Source organism: Saccopteryx bilineata, chromosome 6 (genome assembly GCF_036850765.1).
Source record: "Saccopteryx bilineata isolate mSacBil1 chromosome 6, mSacBil1_pri_phased_curated, whole genome shotgun sequence".
NCBI classification, from domain to species: Eukaryota; Metazoa; Chordata; class Mammalia; order Chiroptera; family Emballonuridae; genus Saccopteryx; species Saccopteryx bilineata.
In genome coordinates, this window is record NC_089495.1 from 203205132 (window position 1) to 203230358 (window position 25227).

The window sequence follows — 25227 nt, forward strand, 5'->3', positions numbered from 1 at the left end:
CCGAGTGACCCCTTGCTGAAGCCAGCGACCTTGGGCTCAAGCTGGTGACCTCGGGGTCTCGAACCTGGATCCTCCGTGTCCTGGTCCAAAGCTCTATCCACTGCGCTTCCAACTGGTCAGGCTGGTCTATTATTTTTTAAGAGAAAAATGACCTAAATTTGGATTAGGTAATGATAAGTACTCTTACTTATTATGTATTATTATACTAAAATGTGTTCATGAGGCTCAGAGAGGTTAAATGACTAGCCTAAGGCCATAGAGCAAATAGCCTGTATAAGAATTGAGTTCACTGGCTCAGTGGTAGAGTGTCGGCCTGGCGTGCAGGAGTCCCGGGTTCGATTTCCCGGCCAGGGCACACAGAAGTGCCCATCTGCTTCTCCACCCCTCCCCCTATCCTTCCTCTCTGTCTCTCTCTTCCCCTCCCGCAGTTAAGGCTCCATTGGAGCAAAGTTGGCCCGGGCACTGAGGATGCTCTGTGGCCACTGCCTCAGGCGCTAGAATGGCTCAGAGTGAGGCCCCAGATGGGGAGAGCATGGCCCCCTGGTGGGCGTGCCGGGTGGACCCTGGTCAGGTGCATGTGGGGAGTCAGTCTGACTGCCTCCCCGTTTCCAGCTTCAGAAAAATACAAAAAAAAAAAAAAGAAAAAAAGGATTGAGTTCAGCCTGACCAGGTGGTGGTGCAGTGGATACAGTGTCAGACCGGGACGCAGAGGACCCAGGTTCGAGACCCCGAGGTCACCAGCTTGAGGGCGGGCTCATTGGGTTTGAGCAAAGCTCACCAGCTTGAACCCAAGGTCGCTGGCTCAAGCAAGGGGTCACTCAGTCTGCTGTAGCCCCCCGGTCAAGGCACATATGAGAAATCAATCAATGAACAACTAAGGAACCGCAACAAAGAAGTGATGTTTCTCATCTCTCTCCCTTCCTGTCTGTCTGTCCCTATCTGTCCCTCTGACTCTTTCACAAAAAAATAAAATAAAATAATTAAGTTCAAGATAGAGTCTACTCTACTCTTAACCAAGTCCCCCTGAAGTAGCGTAAGTTATGTAACCACTTAAGAGTTTGTGTTTTACTGATATATGACAATCACTCCAACACTCAGTGACTTACAATAATCATTTGATTGTCACCCCTCGTGGTGCTAGGCTTTGACAGGGGTCTGTGAGGCAGTTCTTACTGAGCTGTCATTCAGACTGTGGTCGGGCCGTAGTCATCTCACGGCTTCCTCACTAACGCCTGGCAGCGGACACTGGCTGTCAGCTGGAACATGCACACCTGGCCTCTCCACGGGCCCCGGCTTCTTCATAGCGTGGTGGCTGGGTCCTAAGACACAGAAGTGCAGACTGCTGGGAGACGGGGCAGCATCCCCGTTCCCGTATCTATTGATTAGTCAGAGTCCAGAGGAAAGGCAAGGGGTAGACAGAGATACTACTTGTCGACAGGGTTGTTTAGAGCCTCTACATTTATAAAATCTATAAAATGGGCATAACCACACAATGAAGACATGTCATTTCTGTCAACCCAAGCCTCCTTTAAGTGTAAAATGTGCCTTTTACATAGCAGACACTCAGGAAGTGGCTTACTGTCACTATGCAATAATTTTAGAATGAAGAATGTGGCCATGGGCGAAGAGATTTTCATTTAACCAATGTTAAGCAATGGCCCAACTGGGACTGAAACGCAGGACACCTGGCTAGCTTTGGCCCTGCTCTACCTTCTGTATTTCTGTGGTCTCATTAACCAGCCCACTAGGTTGTATAAAATGAACTTATGGGACAGTGTACGACCTGGCCAGAGTTGGCTAATACACGACACATACGCACACTCCAACTCCTTGCCAATAAAAAAAAGGCAAACCATCATGTTACTATTTCCTAATAGTAAATCTAAAAACTCAAAAAGCACTCGAGCAGCTGCTAATAAATGTTTTGAAGCAGCAAGTGAAATGAGGCCTGAAATAGACTAAAAAATTATTACCATATTCTGAAGCTCTTCAAATTAAGCGAAGTTTGGGTGTGGCCATGTGACTTGCTTTGGCCGATTGAACCTTATAAACACGACACAAGCAGGAGCTTGAAGAACACATGCACGTGTGTATGGGGCTTACCCTGTTTGGCCTGACAGGTGCTGGAAGTGTGTGACTCCGTTGCCAGTTGCCCAGACAACCATTTGATGAGCGAGGCTACCTGGGACCAACCAGCCCTCAGGCGATCGCTCAGCTGTACAAACTCAGAAGCTAATAGATGTTTATGAAAGGTACTCAACTGCAGGGTAGTTGTCATATAACAGTTAATCCCTGGTCTACGCTAACCTTTCATACAGGTGAGGAACCGAGACCTACTGAGGAAAAAGACTTGCTTAGGGTCAGTCCAGTCAACCCACTGACTACGATACTCCTTCAAGATGGCTGCTGGAATCACAAGTGAGGTTTCGGTTCAGATCCTGAAAACATCTATTGGTCCTCTGGACACATTTCTTCACATCTCTTTGGTTTTCAGAGGTTAGACAGAAAAATGGAAACTGCTGAGCAATGGAACGGGAGACGACCCTCCTGGCCCCAGACATGGAGATGGCAGGCATGTGTATGCAGTGTTTCATGGTTATGAACCTCCCACCATAGGGGACACGATAACTATGCCCTGGGTGCCAGAACGGGGATCCTCTTCTCTGTCCAGGATGTGGTCTGGTGTCATGGTGATCAGGCAGGGCCTCTGGGGACAGCACATGCTTCCTGCCCTGAAATGGGTCTTTCCTGCTTTTCTCACAGCTCTCTATACCCGACATCCTACAGAAGCCCACAGCCCCTGCTGTTCTATCTTTCTCCCAAACTCTAAAAAGTGCTGGCCCTGGCCGGCTGGCTCGTCGGTAGAGCGTTGGCCTGGCATGTGGAGGTCCTGGATTCAATTTCCGGCCAGGGCACACAGGAGAAGCACGCATCTGCTTCTCCAGCCCTCCCCCTCTCCTTTCTCTGTCTCTCTCTTCCCCTCCTGTGGCCAAGGCTCCACAGGTGCAAAGTTGGCCGGGGCACTGAGGATGGCTCCATGGCCTCCGCCTCAGGCACTAAAATGGCTCAGATTGCACCGGAGCAACACCCCAGAGGGGCTGAGCATCGCCCCCTGGTGGGCATGCCAGAGTCTGTCTCTCTGCCTCCCCACTTCTCACTTTGGAAAAATACAAAAAAAAAAAAAAAGTGTCTCAGTCAAGTACTACCGAGTAGAACCTTACAGAGTCTAGGAATGATTACAGTGCCCTGAGCACACAGCCCCCGGCTTTGGGAACACAGTAATACAGTGCCAGCCCTCAGGGTGAGGCTCACCGGGCTCCAGAGCCCCTTCTTTGAACTTGGTCCGAGCTCCAGTACAGGGCAGTGGTTCCCCAGCTTACACGGTGCGGACATGAACACCCACCCAGGTGCGCAAGCAGATCTGCTGAGCGAGGCTCTGGCCTTCGGAGTGTGAAGGACTTCTTTTATGTGGCTACGGTGTAAGGTTTGTGTGTGTGGTGACAAAAGACCAGGCGGCAAGCAGGGTCATGTACCCCATATTCAGGAGCTGGCGTTTTGTTCTGATGGTGAGAAGATAGTGGGAAAGGGGTTTACACAGGGAAAGAACATGACTCAGAAATAATACCGTGGTGGCCAGTGAGACATGGGGCAGGGAGAAGCTGCAGACTGGGGGGCTGGTGAGAGGACCAAGTCCACGTGGAGAACCACCGTGTCCTAAACCAGGACAGAGAGAGGGAGGAGATGGCGGGTCTGGAATCACTGAGAGCTGAGAACGGCCAGATGTGCTGAGGAACGAGGCTTGCACCTACTACTGCCTGACCAAGTAAGTCACAATCACCTGGCACTTCAGCCACCAAGGTGCTCTCATGAGCACTGGCATATCAGACCTTGCCCAACAATCCTACTGGCCATTTTTATCGCCACTTTAGCTGTGAAGATTAAAGCCCAGGTGGGTCAGTATTAGGCACCCCAGGCAACAGTCCCTAACAAGTAAGAATGAAGGAGGAAACAGAAGGAGTATAGCAGATTTGCTTTCTGGCTGGGCACGAGTGCCAGGGTACCCTCATGAGAAAACACAAACCATCCCAGCTCAGAGCAAGTAGGGGTCCAATCTCTTTATTGTCAGGGTCCCCTCCCTGTGCCCCTCACCCCTCTCCAAACCTATAGAAAACCCCCAGCCTGGGAGTCTGGGGAGGGAAGGCAGTGTGGGGAAAACTGTGCTCTGCCCTCTGGCTTGGGCAGTGCCAACAGGGAGGGTGTGTGGGGAGGGGAGGCCAATAACTCCACCTGCAGAGGACGTGGCACTGGCTGGGATGCATGGGAGACGAGGTGCCTGCTGCCAACTCTCCTCTGGGACCCGCTGGGGTGGCATCAGGTGGGTGCCCAGCTGGAGGCCTGGTACAGTGCACGCCCTTCTGCTGATGTCCACTGCCCCTGTCAAGCTGAGAAAGAAACAAGTGAGAGACGAAGGCTGAGAAGAAAAGCCCTTGTGGTCTTGATGACGGCTTGGGAAGAAGCACGTGCAGAGCAATGGTGCTCTCTGCAGACAGAGACGTGCCTATGCTCTGGCGCTGGCCTCACAATGTTCTGGCCAAGTCTCTCCCCTTCCGTGAGCCTCCATGTCCTCACCTGAGCGCTGCACTTCACCTGACATCTCCTTGGTAAAAAACCAGGAAGCTCCGAGGTGAAAAACTGCTTATATGGGTTTACTGAACTGAACGGTCTGGGAAGCACCTGCTGGCGGCACGTCTCAGAGCACGGCCGCATCACGTATGAAGGCAGCGTGTCGTCCGAGGCCTTCCGCCGCCCACGCCTGTCTAACTCTGAACGGGGCCCCCGAAGGAATGGGGCAGAGAGTTGGCACAAGTAGGTGGTAAATACTGGCCAGAGAGTGGGCTTTGAGACCACACACCACTGGCTTCAATCTAGGCCCCACCAATTACAACCCTGGGATCGTGTGACACACGTGGTACCTCCCTGCCCCCACCCTTCAGCGCCTCAGTTTCCACACCTGTTATATTAGCACAACCAGAACCTGTGGGGCAGCCCCTGGCACACAGGACATATCCAGCTGAAAGGATCAAGTCCCAGTCCCTAAGCCTGGCATAAGCTCCCCTCTGACGATAAGCATCCCTCTCCATACTAGGCAAAGCTGGGACCGCAGCCACAGGAGTCCCCGGACATTCCACACACACCGAACACCCCAGAGCTCTGTGTCTGCTGAGGATGGTCCCTCAGTCCTGAGCAGGCTCGGCCACTATCCCCTCTGCCACCACACCCCACTTTGACCCTCTGCTTCTCCAGCCCACGTTCCTATTCCTACTAGATGGTGATGGTTTGTATCTTCCTCGAGAAGAGGAGAGAGGATTCTCGGAACACTCCTCGAGAATGCAGACGGGCACCACGACACCGTGTGCGCTGAGGGAGCCAGCTGGGTGGCCCGGCCAGTCCATCCGTGGCTGCTGTTCCCACAGCCCCCAGCCTTTACCACAAAGGCACGTGAGATGGCTGGGGACAGAAGGGCCTTCACCGCTGGACATGGCACTGCCCTGCCGAGTCACTTCACCCCTCGTCCACCAGGGCCGCCGTACCTGCTCACTGCAAGGCCCCTTCCTCCGTGTCTGTGTCCTGGCTGTGCTCCTGATAGGGAGGAGGCGACAAGAGACCACACATCACTCACTGCGAGCTCTGAGTCCTGCCCTGAGGCCCGGAGCATACCTGGAGGCCACACTCAGAAAGGGAGACGGACAATCAAGGGAAATGACTATGTGAGCAGTCTAAACAACACGGCTGATTGGAATCCCAACAGGGTGGACTGAGGGCCCCTCAGGAGAGAGGGGGTCAGTCAGGGAAGTTGAATGCATGGAAGCGGCATGTTTCTGCATAGAAAGGCCTTCTCAGATTGGAGCGGACTGACGGCCTAGAAGACTGGTGAGCTCCGCATCCTTGGGACGTTTCAGCCTTCATTACAGCCTTTATGAAGACTAACATGCCCCAAAGAGCAAGCTGAAGTATCAGGCTATGTTCAAAGAGGAGACACGAGCTGGCATGAGGAGGACCTCTTAAGCGTTGCGGCCATGAGCCCACCAGAACACAGCCGTGACTGAAAGGAGAGAGCTCCAGACCCTGTGAAGAAGTCCGGGCTCCAATCCTGGCTTGCTGCTTCCCAGCTCGAAGGCCTTGAGCCAGCCACTTGCCTCCGCTGAGCAGCAGTTCCCTCACGGCATAAGATGTGGAAGAACAATGCTTCACACAAGGCAGTTGTTAGGTTAAGTGAAGTTAGGAAGTACAGACTACGGGTCTGGTGCTCAGCGACTGTTTCTTAGGTAAACAAGTAGTAAGCACAGAGGAGATAGCTTACAGACTCAGAATCCGGTCTATCCTCCACCTTAACATGAGCTTCGTGCCAAATGGCTTTCCACCCTCACCGTGGAGGGTTTCACACCGGGAGCTCCCTTGCTTTCTCATGAGACAGCCTATTCCACGCTCATGCAACAACGGCTTTCAGAAAAGGCTTCCTCAGGCAACCCCAGCCCTGCTCCCTGGAACGCCCACATACAGGGCTTCCTGAGCCCGACCCTTCCCCTCTCCAGCACACGTGGAAAACCAAGTCTAGAAGGGCTCCTGGGCTCCAGAGGTCTGCCCCAGCCCTGCTGCTCCCTCTTCATTCCCACCTTCTCACCAACCGGGAGCCCTGGGAGAGGGAGCCCACTCACGCACCCCTGCCCTGCTGTGCCCGGGAGCGCCGACCCTCCAGTCCCCCGACGTCCTCACCAGCTCTTCCTCACTGTGCGTCAGCAGCCCTTCCTCGTCGCCGTCGTCCCGAGCTTGTGCTGCTCCCTGGGGCGTGCCTGCCTCGGAAGCTGTGTCCTCTTGGGGGGCCCGTGGCCGGCTGCCGCCGCCACCACTACTGCCGCCGCTGCCGCCGCCACCACCTCCACCACCGCCGCCGCCGGCGCCGCCGCCGCCGCCACCGCCACCGCCGCCACCACTGCTGCTGCCTCCGCTGCCTCCGCCGCCTCCGCCGCCTCCGCTGCCTCCGCCACCTCCGCTGCCGCCTGCGCCGCTGCTGCCGCCTGCGCCGCCGCTGCCGCCTGCGCCACTGCTGCCTCCGCCACCTCCGCCGCCACTGTCGCCCTTCTTTTTGCCATCTTGAAGGAGACGGGGTGGTAAAGAGCAACATCGTAAGTATTGTGGCCATGACACCTCAGCAGAAGCTAGGCCTCCACAGCGGGCACAGACGGGGTTCGCGGCCACGGCCCCTCTCTGCCCCACGCAGTCTTCCCCTCCACATACACTTTGCCCTGGCCTGGTCACTGGGACCAGGACGAGGACCCTCGGAAGCTGACCTGGGTTGGCTTTCTGCTCCGCAGCGATCTGTTCCAAGCGGCCCAGCAGGGCGTCGATGTTGGACTTGATCTGTGTCAGCTCTGTCTTGATGGCCTGCAGCTCACTGCTCTTTACTGGGAGTGGAGGGAGCACAGGGCTGTCACCTGTGGGCTGAGAGCTTGATTCGAACACAAGACCCTAGCTCCAAATGCCCACTAGGAAGACAGGCCCGTGGCAGGAACTGTCCCTGTCCACAGCTCTTTTTCTGGTCAGGGCAAAGGCTGCAGCTGCCTGTGGCTTCCCTTGAGACTTTCAGAAGGCCACTGCTACAGTGACCAGACTGCCCTCTGCAACTGGGTCCCCCTCACCCGCCCCCCCGCCCCCACATCTCAATCCGGAACGGGACTGGGGCCGGATAAGAATGAAGGCGTGGTGTGAGCACTGGCACAAGCATGAGTCTTCGCCTGTGACGTAGACTGGGGCCTGCCTTTCAAGGCGTGTAACTGTACGCGTCCTACAGTCGGATCTCCTGAGGGCCTGACCACAGCAGGAGCACACCAGAGAGCCCGTGGAGGCCTGGGCTTCTGCAGACCCATCCTGTCCTCACTAGAAGAGAGAGGACACTGTTTCCTCACTGGGCTCCACGTCAAAACACTGGACTCTGTGTCTAACCCAAATCCCTCTTCCTTAAATATAAGCCTTTTCCTCTTAAAAATACAAGAAAATACTCACTTGGCTGTGTTAGAGCTTCAGAACAGTGGGAGATTTGCTCCTTTATCTATTTTCCAACGTAAAAAAATGTAATTCTATTATTTTGCTAATGACAAAAAGGTTTATTTAGGAAGAAAGTCAGTCACTCACACTTGATCTTGGCTGAGCTGGCGGTGATGGCTGTGGAGCGGGCAAAGAGCTTGACAGGAATGGTGGTTTTGACACGCCGGACCAAGGGGACTGTGACCCGGGGTCGCTTCACTGGGACAGCCCTGGGCACAGGCACTGGTGACAGGCGGCCCCGATAGTCGAAGAGCCTGTGAGGGGGCAGACGGGCCAGAGGCTGAAGCATGGCCCGTGGCCACCAGCGGTCACCATGACTTTAGACTGACATGCATATGGCTGGTGAAAGGCTGGCCCGCATAACACACTTCTGCTTGCTCCCAACAAGCCCTGGGGGGTGAAGAGAAAGGGCTTTCGGGATCCTAAGAACAGCTGGGATCCTTACTACACCCATCTTTCCTAGCAGCCACTTCGGGTAAGGGTAGGTGAGGTGGCATGTGACAATGGTTATAGCCCCATTCAACTGAGGAGTCAACTGGACCAGCCCAGAAGGGAGCCTTCCTAGATGGCCATGGCACCCTGACCTGCTCCATCCCTGACTCTGCTTCTGTTCAATCAACTGTCACCTTAGCCCCTGGTCGGAGACTGTAAATCTTACTAACGCAGCATAAACCCCCAGCTGGTAATGGAGCTGTGAGACTGGAGGGCCAATCCCTAAGCTTGACTGAGTTTCCGTTCTCCCACCTGCCTAATGAGGGGGTTATCCCAAACTCTGTGCCCTGCCCCCCACCCCGGCTGCTGTGAGGGCAGAACACGAGAGAACGTGGTTAAAAATATGTTAGAAGGTGTGATTGGTGAGTGGTCGGAGTGCTAAGACCCTAAACTTGCAGGCCTCTGACCTCAGAAGCACGCGGCCCCTTCCTCACTCTGGGCCCCTCAGTCACTCCATCTCTCCTACTCCACTTCAGAGATGCAGAGCAGGAGGCCCAGCAGAGTACAAGGCTGGGCAACTCCATCAGCCCCCCGGGGCTCCCCAACCACGTGCACCTTCCCCTCCCCTTAAACGCCATCGCCCAGCCCATTCCAGGCGGCTTCTCTGCTTGCTGACCACACAGCTCAGTGGGCCGGGTGGGGGAAGGGGTGGGATCTCTCCCACCACATCTGCGGCTACCCTGCAGGAGCCTCAGGGGACACTGTGGGATCACTTTTCCGGTGACAACAGGAAATCTGTTACTAATGGGCCATTTAATGCCCCATGCCTTGGCACTCCTTTGCTCGGCGGCCCTGTCCGGGTTGGTGATGACTCGGGATGGAGAGTCTCTCGGCCTGGCTCCAGCCCCAGACACTGCACTTCTGCCCCCAAGGGGAGGAGGTGGCTCCGGCCTTGGTCAGAATTACTGACCCACAGAAGCCCTGAGGGATCACTTGGTGCAAGCCTATTTCACAGACTGGGAGGGAATTTACCCCAAACCACACAACAGTCAGTGGCAGAGCTGAGATGAGCACCCAGGTATTCTGACCTCCAGGGTAGGGCACTTTCAACTACGCTGCACCGTCCCCTGAAACCATTCACAAAGCACCAAGGCTCAGAGATGTTCTGTTCTCCTTGGACAGCTGGGCAGGCCAAGAGGGAGAGAGGAAGGGAGAGAAGCAGGGAGGAGTTTGGACCAGCCCTCACCACGACTTCCACTCACAAATGTGGATGGGGCCATGAAGTGGAGGACACAGCCTCAAGGCGGAGGTCTGGGCAGGCTTGGGAGTGCAGGGTGGACCACAGCCTACCAGGGACTAATTCGGACCTCTAAAGGGCCGCTGGCCTCTTGGCTATAAAGATAAGGCCAGTGGCTCAGACTGAGCCCTGAGGTTCCTTCCAGCTGGCTGAGTACCCAAAAGATGTCAAGAGATGGAACAGCAAAAGCATAAGGGTTCAAACTCCCTGCACTGGGGCCCGTACCCTGTTTTTTTAGAGAGGGAGAGACAGACAGACAGGAAGGGAGAGAGATGAGAAGCATCAATTCCTCATTGCGGCACCTTGGTTGTTCATTGATTACTTTCTCATATGTGCCTTGACTGGGAGGCTCTAGCTGAGCCAGTGACCTTGTGCTCAAGTCAACAACCTTTAGGCTCAAGCCAGCGACCATGAAGTCATGTCTATGATCCCACACTCAAGCCAGCAACCTCAGGGTTTCAAACCTGGGTCTTCAGCATCCCAGGCTGACGCTCTATCCATTGTACCACCGCCTGGTCGGGGCGCTGTACCCTGTTTTGTATTCCAACTTGCTATGTTTCTATGGCCCTTGGTGTCCAGCCCCACTGAGCCCAACCCCAGATTTAGGAGGAAGAGTGCAGTCAGGAAGTGGGAGACAGTGTGGGATGGGGGAGCTCTAGCCTGGGCACCTTCAGAACTTGACTCTAGTCCCAGCTCTGCCACCAATCTGTGGAGCGGCCTTGGGCAAATTCCTGTCCACCCCTCGGGGCTTAGGTTCCTTTGATGACTGCCTGGGCCGCACCAGCCACCTCTCAGGACCCTTCCAGCTTGGCTGCTTCATGCCTGGGCTCGCCCCTCCCCCGCTCACCTGTCCTAGAAGTCGTCAGGAGAGTAATCAGAGTCAAGGCTGTAGCCACTGGGGAAACAGAGGGCAGAGGGCGGGGCTGAGGGACAGCCGCTCGGCCACTCCACAGGCCCTCCTCTCCAAGCTCCTCCCCAGACTCCGGGCTCAGCGCACTGTCACCACCAGTGTTGCCTCCCTCTGTGGAAAGAGGGCCCAGCCCCACTCAGACAGAGTGCCCACCTGTAAATGGCAGACGCCGCCCTCTTTAACCCTTTGGGTCTGTTGGGTTTGGGCTCACCGGCCATGTTGATGTCTGTGTGAAGGGAAAAGGCCGAGTCAGATGCCGCCGAACAGCAGGGCGCCTGTACACAGATCACCACCTTCATGCAAGTGCGTAGTACTGCATGTGCACACATGATGTACACACGGACTTGACTCACTAATATGGCCAATGGAGGTCCTCACACGTTAGACTCATATCCACACCTCATAGATACGCCCGTTTACATATTCATTCAGACATATGCATGCAAGCTCACAAATGTATTCACACACACCATGTACATTACACATATATGCATTCAAGTATACTTATGTCAACACAACACACCTTCACACACATATTCACACATACAGGTAATAAGGTCAGACACACAGAGATAACATATACACGCTCAAATACACTCAGACTTGGTTCCAACATCATATACATAGTTGCCCATATGCAAATGAGCTAATGCACATTCATACAAATCTTCTACCAAATATATTTATGCCTAGAATAGTGCTTAGCATGTGATGGGACCTCAACAAATATTTGGTAGATGAATATATGCATATCTGCTTATACACTCAAATATATTCTAATACACACTACATATATATATATAATACTAAGGTATATGTCCACATATTAAGTTTTATTCACATACTTGAGAATATACAAACAACTATCCCTTCCCAAACATCCAGATACACACAGAAGTATGTAGATGTATACCAACACCGTACACGTTCCAAGCGGATCACCAATCTGGCCACATCTCAGGTACACAGCCCCAAGGCCAAGAGCACCTGCTTGCGTCACTATGCGCTTCCAGCACCTTCTCCTGGCTTTCAGAAACAGCTCTAACCTAAGCCACCTGTAGCCTGATGTAATAGGCTGTGCTTATCCACTCTGTTCCCTTTATCTGGGGAATCCACATTTTAACTGGAACCATAAGCCTTGTCATTAACAGTCACTGTGAAAGCCAGGACAGGAGTGTTTCCAGAAGCCTCTAAATTCTCTCCCATAGGCATTGATTTGTAACTATTTAATTGACAAGTGAAATGCAATGTATAAGCATTTCAGTTACAACGTCTCCGGCTGGGGTACTAGGCAGCAGTGGAGGAAACACAGAGGGCCTGAGGGGAGCTGGAGCGTGAAGGCCAGCACTTGCTCAGCAGGCGGCCAGGCACTTACCCAGTGTCTGCCCGGCCAGCACCCGCCCGTTCTCTCCCAGCACAGCTGCCCGGGCATGGCGCTCATTGGCGTACTGGACAAAAGCATAGCCCTTGTGCACAGAACAGCCGGCCACGCGGCCATACTTGGAGAAGATGGTCTCCACATCTGACTTCTTCACCACAGCTGTGTTGAGGTTTCCGATAAAGACCCGCGAGTTGATAGACTTGGGGTCATTCTTGTTGGTTACATTGCTTGTCTGGATCTTTAAGGACATGGTGGCCACCTGAAGAGAGAAAACCACTGTGAGACTGGGTCTATGGGCTGGACTTAATGGCTGCCCATTACCCACATCTTAGCTAAATGGGTTTTTTGTGCCTTCCTACACCCCACCATCCCATAGCATCCAGCTCCCCATTTTTGCTCATCTTACTGGCTACTGAGCTCACGCCTGGTGCTTCACATATATTCCCTCATTTGGTACTGACAAGCAGAAACAGAACGCACACTCAGAGATCACAAAACTAGTGAATGGCAAGGCTAGGATTTAAACCAGGGGTCTCAAACTCGCGGCCCATGGGCCGCATGCGACCCGCCGAACAATTCAGTGTGGCCCGCAGACTAATCCACAGGCTTACTTAATTTTATCCAAAATATTTTGAACTTCGTGGATTAGTCTGTGAGCTGCACAAAATGGCCCGCGGGCCGCAAGTTTGACACCCCTGATTTAAACCCTAGCTTGCTTGATTCCAATTCTTTTTATTTTTATTTTATTTTTTTTTGTATTTTCCGAAGTGAGAAGTGGGGAGGAGGGTTCTCTCAGACAGACAGACTCCTGCGTGCACCCAACCCGGATCCACCAGGGCATGCCCACGAGGGGGCAATGCTCTGTCCTCTGGGGCGTTGCTCCCTTGTGGCCGGAGCCATTCTAGCGCCTGAGACAGAGGCCATAGAGCCATCCTCAGCACCCAGGCCAACTTTGCTCCAATGGAGCCTTGGCTGAGGGAGGGGAAGAGAGAGACAGAGAGGAAGGAAAGGGGGAAGAGTGGAGAAGTAGATGGGTGCTTCTCCTGTATGTCCTGGCTGATGGTCTACTGCTGAGCTAACCGGCCAGGGCCTCCAATTCTTTCTAAACTCACTCCTGCATCATCTCAAATGTTAACATCCCACACAAGATCTAAATCTGAAGACACTCCAGAGCTTTTCTTCTGCTCCTTCGATGTAGAACTGTGGCCCAAAAGTCACATGGTTAATCGCAAATACTGCACAGTCCAGAACAATACCATATTATGAAAACTGCTCAACCTGATCATAGCTATGGCTGTCTCGACTGATACCCGCCATTTTGAAAGTAAGTCTTACTCAACATTCAGTGTGGGCCTGGTCTTCTGCTCACTGGCATATGCCTATCCCATGACCCTATAAGTATTATCATTATTATCATTCATATTTTACCAGAAACAGACTTCAGTAAGTTCATTAACTTGCCAGAAATGACCACTCAAACCCAGGTCAGTTAGTCCCTAAAGCGCATTTCTTTCAAACTTATCACTGTCCTTCCCAGCGCTATAGCCAATTTCAATACTGCAATAAGTCAGCATATTTACTTGAGAATTGTTCTTATATAAATTTTTTAGAGCTAATTATTTTTATACTTCTTCAAATGTTCCCTTTGCCAGAGATGAGACTGTATCTATTCTTTTTTTTTCTAATTTTTTTCTAATTTTTTCATTTTAGAGAGGAGAAAGAAAGGGAGAGAGAGAGACAGAGAGGGAGAGAGAGAGGAGAGAGACAGAGAGAGAAGGTGGGGAGGAGCTGGAAGCATCAACTCCCATATGTGTCTTGACCAGGCAAGCCCAGGGTTTCGAACCGGCGACCTCAGCATTTCCAGGTCGACGCTTTATCCGCTGCGCCACCACAGGCCAGGCTTATCTATTCTTTGATCTCTACACTTTGGCGATGTCTTTCGCCCGAAAGGGCAGTATAAATCTCTCCTACCCGCTTCCTGGAGAGGTTACATCTGGCACAGGCTCCAGAGTGGAAGGGAAAAATGAGGCTCGATTTCAATAGGAAAGGTCTAATGTTAAACCCTGGCATTTACATTTCTTGGTCCAGTCTTTGCTCACTAGCATAAATGAACTCCTTTTCAGAGAATGCCTATATCAATACCCTACCGTATAGCTATTTCAGGTGCTAAAGACCTCCACGAAGCCATATGTACAAAACTCTCACCAGCATAAGCTAACCACAAACTCTTGCCTATTTGTCTAATATTTTTGGGCAGAATGAGCTTCTTTTTAGTGAAATGGAGAAGAGCTAAGTATAAGCTCGGAAATACATCTCTTTTGTCCCATAGGGTAAGAGTCTTGTCTCCACAATTCTCCCAGCCTGGAAACTGGCATGTTCTCACCAGCAGGTGGCACTGTTTGCATGTGAACCATCGGCTGGACCTGAGCATTCTGGAGAACCTGACCCCAGGGTGGTCTTGTAGTAGCTCCAAGGATATGGTGGGTAAGAGTGCCATCCCAGGTAAGGAAACCTGAGAGGGGACTGCTATTAATGAAGGGGCTGGGGTAAACTTCGAAACTGGCCTGGGAGGAACAGGCTCTTTTTTGTTTTGCTTTTTTTGTGACAGAGACAGACAGCGACACAGAGAGACAGAGTGAGGGACAGACAGACAGGAAGGAAGAGAGATGAGAAGCATCAAATTTTTATTGCGGCACCTTAGTTGTTCATTGATTGCTTTCTCACATGTGCCTTGACCGTGGGCCTTCAGCAGTCTGAGTAACCCCTTGCTCAAGCCAGCGATCTTGGGCTCAAGCTGGTGACCTCGGGGTTTCGAACCTGGGTCCTCTGCATCCCTGTCAGATGCTCTATCCACTGTGCCACCGCCTGGTCAGGCCAGACTCTTTTATTACTGTTTTTCCTTCTGCATCAAACCCTCAATGTTTATTAAGCAGTGTGGGACACAACAGAGACCCATTACACTGTCCACATGCAGCAGGAAGTGCTCATTCATGGGTTCTCCAAGGCTCACAGTTGGATGACAAGCCACTCTCAATGGTTAATTCCTTGTCCACCTGTGGGTATACAAGAAGCTTGTGGGATAATCAGATAACTCTTAGTTGGTTCAGCTCAAAATCATAGTTTTTGCCTGACCAGGCGGTGGCGCAGTAGATAAAGCGTTGGCCTGGGACAGAGGATCCAGGTTCAAAACCTCGCGGTCGCTGGCTACAGCATGGACTCATTTGGCTTGAACACAGGCTCACCTGGCCTGAGTGTGGGGTCATAGAGCGCAAAGGTCACTGGCTTGAAGTCCAAGGTTGCTGGCTTGAGCAAGGGGGTCACTGGCTTGGCTAGAGCGCCATCCCGCGGTCAAGGTACATATGAGAAAGCAATCAGCGAACAACTAAGGTGCTGCCACAAAGAATTGATGCTTTTCATCTCTCTCCCTTCCTGGCTGTCTGTCCCTGTCTGTCTCACGCTTGCTCTCTCTTGCTTAAAAAAAAAAATTATGTCTTGGCCCACGGAGATGCTATCTGCGTTGACTGGAGGGAACCAACCAGGCCTGTGGTGTGAACGCATATAGAAAGAGGAGGGGGGATTATGGCTCAGAGATCTGTTGACGACTGCTGGCTCTGCCAATGATCTGGTTTCCTGAGACCTCTCTGCCAGAAAGAAGCCTCTAATACCACTAAGCAGAAAGTACTGCTAAGCACCTGTGCCTGGTACAATAGTGGAATCAGAACTCACTGGCTGGCTGGTGAGCAAAGCATCTTTGGCTTTGGCCCTGACTCTACCCAGTCTTTTCTCTAATTACCTGGGGTTTGGACAATGTACATAAAAGACTTGCAAACTTGTGAAGCTCTTTACAGAATCTAATAATTACTCTGACTGGTTCAACTTTTGTTCTACTGCCATTGTGGGCCCATTCCTGATGAGGGTCAAGCTCAGAAGGTCAGTTTTCTGACCTGTCGAGAAGAGATCCAGGAAGTGTATGTGTCCACCCTGGGTGAGGAATGGGCAGAGCAGAGGACAGATGCCCACCTGAAGCGTATTCCACGCACTCAAACCCTCCGCTCCCCATTTAAACAGCTTCCGATCTGCGTTCAATGCCCGCACACTCTGTGGAGGAAGGCTGTGCTGCGGCTGTGTGTACTCCCTAAGTCCCTGGGAGGCCTCTGGGGAGGAGGCATGGAAAAACTCGTGTCTACATCCATGTCCATGAAGCTCCTTATGGGGGGAGGGGGTTGGGGGGGGGGGAATGGACAGAAAGCATGCCCAGACTAACTCTCCCAGAACTGCCAGGCAGTTCTGTACAGAATTCCAAATAGCCAAGAATTCTAAATTCAGACACGATTTTCCAGTTTGTTACGAACATAACAATTTGTTAGATTCACTTATAACTTCCCAGTTTGTACTATTGCTTTGCCTTGCAGAATTTATTTATTTAATTTTTTTACAGGGACAGAGAGAGAGTCAAGAGAGAGAGAGCTAGGGACAGACAGACAGGAACGGAGAGAGATGAGAAGCATCAATCATCAGTTTTTCGTTGCGACACCTTAGTTGTTCATTGATTGCTTTCTCATATGTGCCTTGACCACGGGCCTTCAGCAGACCGAGTAACCCCTTGCTCGAGCCAGTGACCTTGGGTCCAAGCTGGTGAGCTTTTTGCTCAAACCAGGTGAGCCCGCGCTCAAGCTGGTGACCTCGGGGACTCGAACCTGGGTCCTTCCGCATCCCAGTCCGACGTTCTATCCACTGTGCCATCGCCTAGTCAGGCCACCCTTGCAGAATTTAGAAACAGGCCTGACAAACCTGGGGTACAGTAAGTGCTCAGTAAGTGTTAGGGGGGCAGAGGTGAGAATAATATCCCAGGAAGTGAGGTGATAAGGGCTATCTATGGCCCTGCCTTCAGTGGTGGGGAGACCACTGGGGGTTGAGGTCCCAGGTACTTTTTCCAGTCTCTGACCCAAACACCCCTCTCCACAGACTAACCACCCCAACTTAATCTTTCCCATGTAACTCTTTTCCGGCTCTTCCAGGCTTCCCCCTAGCCTAGAGTGGGGGCCCTAGAAAATACTGACATCCTATTCAGCAGAAGTTGCTTGACTTGAAAAGTTATTTCCCCCTCTGGGCTAAGCTCTGCCTCACAGATTAGCTGTATAATTGAGAGCAAGGTGTCTACAGTCCCTGGAGATGTGACACTTAGGAGAGATGGGTCAAGGGACTGTTATTGGTTGTGGTGGTAGAGAGAGGAGGGAGACGGGGGGGGGGGGGGGGGGGGGGGGGGGAGGAGGAGAATTCGACTTGTTCCCAAGGACTTTTGCAATGCCACATTAGCAGGGACCTTAGTGAGCATGGAGTTTAAATGCCCCCACTCTGAGGAACAGAGAGGAGTGGACTTGGCCGGGATGCCACAGCCCGTGAGCAGTAGGGCCAAGAACCACACGGGTCCTCTAAGTGTAGGGTACTTATATTCCACCTTTCCTTTTGGGCTGGTACAACAAGAGCCAGGACAATGAAGAGCTGGGAGGGAGGAGTCTAGATACACTATGTTTGAGAAAACCAGGAACTGGCTCCCAGGTAAATGTATACACCCTTTCCTGCTGGAAAAACAACTTCTGCAGAAAAGCTGGGCCCTTAAACTAATTAAAACCCACCAGGACACAGGCTTTGAAATGCAATTTACAGCTCAAAAGGATGAGCTAGCTTCTCTGGGATAACAGAAATAAAAAAAATTTGGCAAAACCCAGTAATTTTCCCCAGTTGAAACATTTCAGATGGAAGATAGATATGCTTTGGAAGATAAGAGCCAAGCCTAAACATGGGGTGAAATGACAGGAGTTTGTAAAGGTAGAAAAGCGCTAAAAGGTACCTCCCTCCCTGAACTTCAGGTAAATGAGATCCCCAGAGGGCCTTCCCTGTAAGAATAGCTTCTAATTACGAAGTGCCAACAATGAGTCAGAGACTATATATTTCACCTTTTTTAATCCTCACAATAGCCCTATGAGGAGGTATTTTATGTAGGGACACGGAGGCTCAGAGGCAGAAGAACTGATTAATAGAGCAAAGCAGAGCTGGAATCAGTCTGTTTAACTCCAAAAACCTATGCAGAGATACTTTGGCTGCTTCTTCCTATGGGAGAATGTGTCACCCTAGGCCAGGGGTCCTCAAACTTTTTACACAGGGGGCCAGTTCACTGTCCCTCAGACAATTGGAGGGCCGGACCATAAAAAAAACTATGAACAAATCCCTATGCACACTGCACATCTTATTTTAAAGTAAAAAAACAAAACGGGAACAAATACAATATTTAAAATAAAGAACAAGTAAATTTAAATCAACAAACTGACCAGTATTTCAATGGGAACTATGCTCCTCTCACTGACCACCAATGAAAGAGGTGCCCCTTCCGGAAGTGCGGCGGGGGCCGTAGTTTGGGGACCCCTGCCCTAGGCCAGTCACCCCGTCTCCTTGGTCCTTATCCCTTCCCTTTTTCTACTTTAAATGCCTCACACCTGCACAGGATTTTAGAGAACAAATCTAGTTTTGCTGGTCCCTTTTATTTTTTTATTTTTTTTTACAGAGACAGAGAGTCAGAGAGAGGGATAGACAGGGACAGACAGAAACGGAGAGAGATGAGAAGCATCCATCATTAGTTTTTTGTTGCGACACCTTAGTTGTTCATTGATTGCTTTCTCATATGTGCCTTGACCGAGGAGGCTACAGCAGACTGAGTAACCCCTTGCTTGAGCCAGCGACCTTGTGAGCTCTGCTCAAACCAGATGAGCCTGCGCTCAAGCTGGCGACCTCGGGGTCTCGAACCTGGGTCCTCTGCATCCCAGTCCGACGCTCTATCCACTGCACCACTGCACCACTGCCTGGTCAGGCTTCTGGCCCCTTTTAGAGATTAAAATGCTGAGGATGGCCCTGGCCGGTTGTTCTGTGGATATAGAGCGTCGGCCTGGCGTGCGGACATCCCAGGTTCCATCCCTGGTCAGGGTACACACGAGAAGCAACCACCTGCTTCTCCTCCCTCTCCCTTCTCTCTCTCTTCCCCTCTCGCAGCCAGTGGCTCATTGGTTCGAGGGTCAGCCCTGGGCACTGAGGATAGCTTGGTTGAGAGTATGGCCTCAGATGGGTGTTTCTGGGCGGATCCAGTCAGGGTGCATGCAGGAGTCTATCTATCTCCCCTCCTCTCTCACTTAAAGAAAGAAAAAATAAATAAAAAGCTGAAGATCAGTGACTTCATTAAGGTCACCCAGCTAGTGAAGAAAGGATCTAGAGGACTTGAACCCAGGCTTTCTGTTCAACATTCACATGCCACTGTCTCAGAACGCCGCTCTTCCTGCTCTGCCAAGCCTCCCAGCACTGGATCTCTTTCTCTTGAAATGCTCATTTCAAGAGGAGCTGCTGTTTGTTCTTGGTCCTAACATTTCACCACCGCCGCCGCCACCACCCACACACACACACACACGCAGTGCTATTTAGAACTTGTCTGGGACAGTCCTGCTGGATACCTCAGGCCTTATTTTCCAGCATGGGATTGAGGGTCGCATCAGCCTGTGGCCGGACCTCTGTCCTTAAATAACCCCGGGGACATCTGGGCAGTTTTAAAGGAAACAGCTATCAGAGACTGAGGAGGCTATTTCTGAAGAAAGTCAAGCAATTAAACTGATCAATGCCCAGGGCCTCCACGGTCCATAGGCTCCTGGTTACCTGGAGCCCAGGGATAACATAACATCTATTAATCTCAAACTCACTGGGCCCCCGTTCATTAGCATTGCCAAAATGATCATTACTGGCCAGACAAGACTAATTTTCCAAGTAATGTTTTTTAGTTCCTAACCATTCCCATTCTCATCAGAAACCCCAGCTTGAGCATTCTGCGTACTGGGGGACCCTGGGATGGTGGGGGTATAAGGGCACAGGCGACAGGTCCAGGGAATTTGGACCCAGCTCTCCTGTTATTAGTCATGGGCCTGTGACAGTTATGTCTTTTCTCTGAGTCTTATCATCCTTATTCCAAAAACAAATAATGTTTTTCGTGATTACCTTTCAGATCTGATATAAAAATCAAAGAAGCTAATCAGTGTGAAGGTGTTATGCTGCATCTATAACATACTATGAAAGAACAGGGGATTGCACCTATCTCTAGTATTACCCAGCTCCTTGCTCTTTTGTTCATTCAACAAACATTTCAGGCATATTCTCCTCTGTGCTGGCACAGTAGAGATGCTGAAAACAGTGCTCATGGGCCTTGTCCTCCACTTGCTTTTCAAGAAAACCCTCTCCACCCTCTCCCTAGGAACCTGATTCGTGACTGTTTCTTAATAACAAAGGAAAAATGCACAGGACCCGGCAGAAGCAGCAGTGACTCTGGAGTCAGACAGGACTGAGTTCCAATCCCAGCCCTGTAACTTAGGAGATGTAACCTAGGACACGTCTCAAACTCACTCGGTGTCTCAATGCCTCAACTACAATGGAAATTATACCAGCCTCCCAGGATCAGGGTAGGGATTAGAGGTGTCGTGTATAAAATGCCCAGTATAATGGCTGGGACCAGTAGGTATTTATGCAAGAAACTCCAATGTCCTACGCCCTTTGAAAACAGAGACGCTCCCCATTCCAGCCCTCATTTTCTTCCCCCATGTTCCCACAACGTTCCCCACTTCACCTGAGAATAAGGGACTCAGGGGGTAGGAGGTCTCTGCACGCTCTCTCCCTTGTCCTAGTATTTGGCGCCAACCATAGAAACTTCATAAAGCCCCCCCCCCCCCCAGCCTGTCAAATCAGGCAGGTATGGGACTGAGAGAGGAACGAATACTGGCTGGAAGGAGTCCCAGGCCTTGCTGAGCCGTGGACTCAACCCTTGGCTGTGACTATGAGTTCTCTAGTCCCATACTATATAATATTGGTATCAGCATCCAGTAGGCCCAGAGCAAAGACCCCAAAGCAGAAGCAGAAGGCAGAACTAGGACCTTAGTCATCTCTCCCCACAGTGTGGTCTAGGTACCTATACCCTACCTTCCCTGCATCTCGTACCCTAACTCCACCCAACCGGGGCCTTAGGCAAAGGCTTAGCATCCATGATAAGTGGCCCTTATAGCAAGGGGGAGAAAGGTAACAAGGAGTGGGTAGGTTCAACTTTGGGCCTACTATCCCCAATAGCAATTAAAGTTAGGGACCCACAAATGATTGTCAATCTCTTTTTTTTTCCTTTTTGCCCAAGAAGTCATCCAAGTATCTACCTACCCATTCAATCGTAATTACAAATATCCAAATACTCACTGGCTAACTATGGGCCAAGTGTTGATTAACAAATGAATTATTCATTCATCCATCCAGCTACTGGTCTCGTACCTGATCTCATGAACTCCCAGTCCAGTAGGGGACACTCACCATGGCCACAATGTACATGTGACCTGGGCTGGAGTCCACTGCCCAGAAGGAGCCCAATGCAAAACAGCCTGGATATCAGAGGAGGGGTAGGGTCATCACAGAAGGCTTTACAAAAAGAGAGCCTGTTTAAGATGAATTCCTATTGTTGGTGACATGGGAAAGGTGAATCCTGGCAGATGGAATTCTAGGAACAATGTATAAAACATTTCCCTTTCTCCTCTTTGTTCCTTTTATTCTTCCTCTTGGTTCATTAAAATAGCATTTTCTTAGTGCTGTCGCCTCTTCCCTTGATAACTGCATACTAATTCTTGTCTAGAGGGGAACAAGAAGGGAACACACAATTTCATATGTACTGTGTTGGAAGCTTTACAGGCGTAATCTCCCATAATCTTGATCACAGCCTAATGAGAGATTAGTAGTATCATCTTCATTCTACAGATGAAGAAACCTCGGCTCAGAAAAGTTAGATAATTTTTCCAGTCATATTAAGTGGCATGATTAGGATAAAAGAACCCCAAGCTTGCCTATTCTAAAGCCCATGCTGCCTGACCTGTGGTGGTGCAGTGGATAAAGCATTGACCTAGAACGCTGAGGTCACAGGTTCAAATCCCTGGGCTTGCCTGGTCAAGGTACATACAAAAAGCAACTACTGCCTGACCAGGCGGTGGCACAGTGGACAGAGCATCGGACTGGGATGCAGAGGACCCAGGTTCGAGACCCCAAGGTGGCCAGCTTGAGTGCAGGCTCATCTGGTTTGAGCAAAAGCTCACCAGCCTGGACTCAAGGTCGCTGGCTCGAGCAAGGGGTTACTTGGTCTGCTGAAGGCCCACGGTCAAGGCACATATGAGAAAGCAATCAATGAACAACTAAGGTGTCGCAGTGTGCAACGAAAAACTAATGATGTCTGTCTGTCCATGTCTATCCCTCTCTCTGACTCTCTCTCTGTCTCTGTAAAATAAAAAATAAAATAAAAATTAAAAAAGCAACTACTATGAGTTGATACTTCCTGCTTCTCCCCTCCTTTCTCTAAAAATAAGAAATAAAAAAATAAAGCCTGTGTTTCCCACTTCACAAAAATGTTCCCACTAACCCCTCTCTCTCCAACAGGAAGACTGATTCTGACTTTACTGTTGATTTGCAACTTGACCTTGGGTTCTGGAACATCCAACCACAAAAGCCTTCTAGGCTTAAATGTGTGGTTGTGGTTATTGTTACCAACATCTACTTATGTGCCAGAATTCGCACTAAATCTCCCCTAAGTCCTGGAATGTGAGGTATGTGATGGCATGTATTATGCTCCTTTCTATATGAGGGAACTAAGGGTTGGAGCCTAGTCCTGCACAAGTCAGGATATGCCAGAGCTGGTGTTATCTTGCCCAGAGTGGCTTCGTGCCTTTCAGGAGGTCAGCTTCTAACACTTTCTGACCCTTTAGGTATAAACGCACGGGGCCTTGCTGAGAGCATACTCTCAACTCCAGGAGCTGCTAAGTGTTTGCTGTGAGCCCGGGGATGCCCCCGCCTTTTGCCATGCTTTAAGGGCTGGCTCCTCGCTGTGATAATGTGGCAAGATTAGTCACTGCTTGCTGTTGGTTGATTATAGCTATTCTTTTCTGTAAATGAAGTTTAAAAGTCATGGAAGGGTTTGTCAGCTGTGACTTATGAGCCTCTTTCCCGCAGGGAAGTCGGGCAGTGACAAATGCCCCTCTCATCCTGCCATCCATTACGAGTCAGAAGGTGCCATGTTCCAATTACTGGAGATCCCGGTGGAGCTCAAGGAAAACCCTGCGCCAAGCTGCAGCCATCCCTCAGGCCTGGCAAGGCTGCCAGCAGAGCTGCCTTTGGTTTGGGCCTCGTGGGTAAGAATGAAGGAAGATATGTTTCTGACTCTGTGAGCCAGCCCCTGCCACCTCTTACTTGCATTATTATTGGTGGGTTTAGCCTAGACACATTTTACAAACGAGTAAAACCATGGGCACCATGTGGTCTATCTCAAAATACCCAGGATCAAGACTGCTCAAGACGAACAGACACGAGACATTAAGATCATACTGCCAGGTGGAGTAGGTAGAAATACGATGCCCAGGAGAGAGGAAGAGGATAAACTAACTAGGATGTTCAGAGAAATCAGAGACTAAGAGAACCCTTAGAGACTGTCCAGTGTAATGAATTATGTCGGTACTCAATATCCACTATACGTCAAGCCCTGTCCAGCTAAACGCTAGGGAACCAAAGATGAACAAAACATAGTCCCTGCTGCTGAAAGTAGATGAGATAGTTCTGGTATAAGGAAGTGACTTGCCCAAGGTTGTAAAATAAGTTAGGGTCAGTGATGGAATGAGAAGCGTCTCCAGATCTCCAGTAGAGAAAGCAGAATGCCAAGGAGCCCTCCTGTGTGCCAGGCCCCTTATGAACAATGGAATAGTGAAGAGTGCCAGCTCCCATTCAAATCCCACCTACAGTTACTATAGGTTTAACTTCTAGCAAGTCCTTAAACCTATCCAAGTCTCAGAAATATGGGAATGATAACAACACTTATTTCAGAGTTGTGGTGAGGACTTAGTAAGATAATACATGTATGATGACTGCACAACGGCAGGCCCGTATTAAGTGGCTCAATATATTACTTATCATCAAGTAATTCCAAAAACACTAACTTGAGGTATTATTAGCTCATTTTACAGACAAGAAGACTGAAGCTTTTTCACTCTGTCACACTAAATAAGCCAGTACTTCTCGAAACTATTTATCATTTATGCTGAAGGAACAGTTTGTTTTGCTTTTTAAACCTCCAATCCATTATGGACAAACACAACTGTAAAATACAATAAAAATGTCAAATTACTATAAAAGTTTCAAGTACTTAACTTTCAATAACTTACACACTTATCACAAACCAGCAACAATTTGTGAACGGGCACTATTCAACAGGCTGCACTTTGAGTAGCTCAGCTCTAAGCCGCTCACCGTTCCATCAATCTCCTTAAAATCCTGAGCAAACAGACAATAGGGTTTACTAAGCTAATTTTAAGTCCTTTATTATTATTATTATTTTTTTTTTTGTATTTTTATGAAGCTGGAAACGGGGAGAGACAGACAGACTCCCGCATGCGCCCAACCGGGATCCACCCGGCACGCCCACCAGGGGGCGACGCGCTGCCCACCAGGGGGCGATGCTCTGCCCCTCTGAGGGGTCGCTCTGTTGCATCCAGAGCCACTCCAGCGCCTGAGGCAGAGGCCAAGGAGCCATCCCCAGCGCCCGGGCCATCTTTGCTCCAATGGAGCCTCACTGCGGGAGGGGAAGAGAGAGACAGAGAGGAAGGAGAGGGGGAGGGGTGGAGAAGCAGATGGGCGCTTCTCTTGTGTACCCTGGCTAGGAATCGAACCCAGGACTTCTGCATGCCAGGCCGACGCTCTACCACTGAGCCAACCGGCCAGGGCTAATTTTAAGTCCTTTAGACTGACATTTTAGATTTTGGTATTAGATAATTTATAAAAACTTACCTAATCTTTTTCCTTTTCACTTCCCTCAAAAAGAGAGAAGAGGGTTAACAAGTCGAGACTGAGTTCAAGAATTTGCCACCAAACACTTGAGGCGATGATTTATCTTGGAAATCTGCTCTAAGTCATGCCATACCCTTCAAGGGAAGATGACGTAGGCTCAGCAGGGATTGAACAACCGTCCCGAGGCCCAGGGGTCTGAAGGGAAGGTCTATTTCTGAAGAGGCT

At 50.6% G+C, this 25227-nt stretch overlaps 1 protein-coding gene across 4 annotated transcripts in view; it reads right to left on the bottom strand.

The window, feature by feature from the left end:
• Positions 1-4100: 4100 nt before the first annotated feature.
• Positions 4101-25227, bottom strand: part of RALY (RALY heterogeneous nuclear ribonucleoprotein) — an 85477-nt gene continuing 64350 nt past the window's right edge. For 2 of the 4 annotated variants that reach the window (XM_066236342.1, XM_066236341.1), the window contains 7 exons: positions 12118-12382; positions 10896-10968; positions 8191-8357; positions 7350-7463; positions 6721-7151; positions 5592-5640; positions 4101-4442 (listed from right to left, as the gene is read on the bottom strand). In XM_066236342.1, the coding sequence (XP_066092439.1) occupies positions 5596-5640; positions 6721-7151; positions 7350-7463; positions 8191-8357; positions 10896-10968; positions 12118-12373 (1086 nt within the window). In that variant the 5' untranslated portion in view covers positions 12374-12382 and the 3' untranslated portion in view covers positions 4101-4442; positions 5592-5595. The remainder of the gene's footprint in view (positions 4443-5591; positions 5641-6720; positions 7152-7349; positions 7464-8190; positions 8358-10895; positions 10969-12117; positions 12383-25227) is intronic. The other 2 variants (XM_066236343.1, XM_066236344.1) reach the window with 2 other exon arrangements.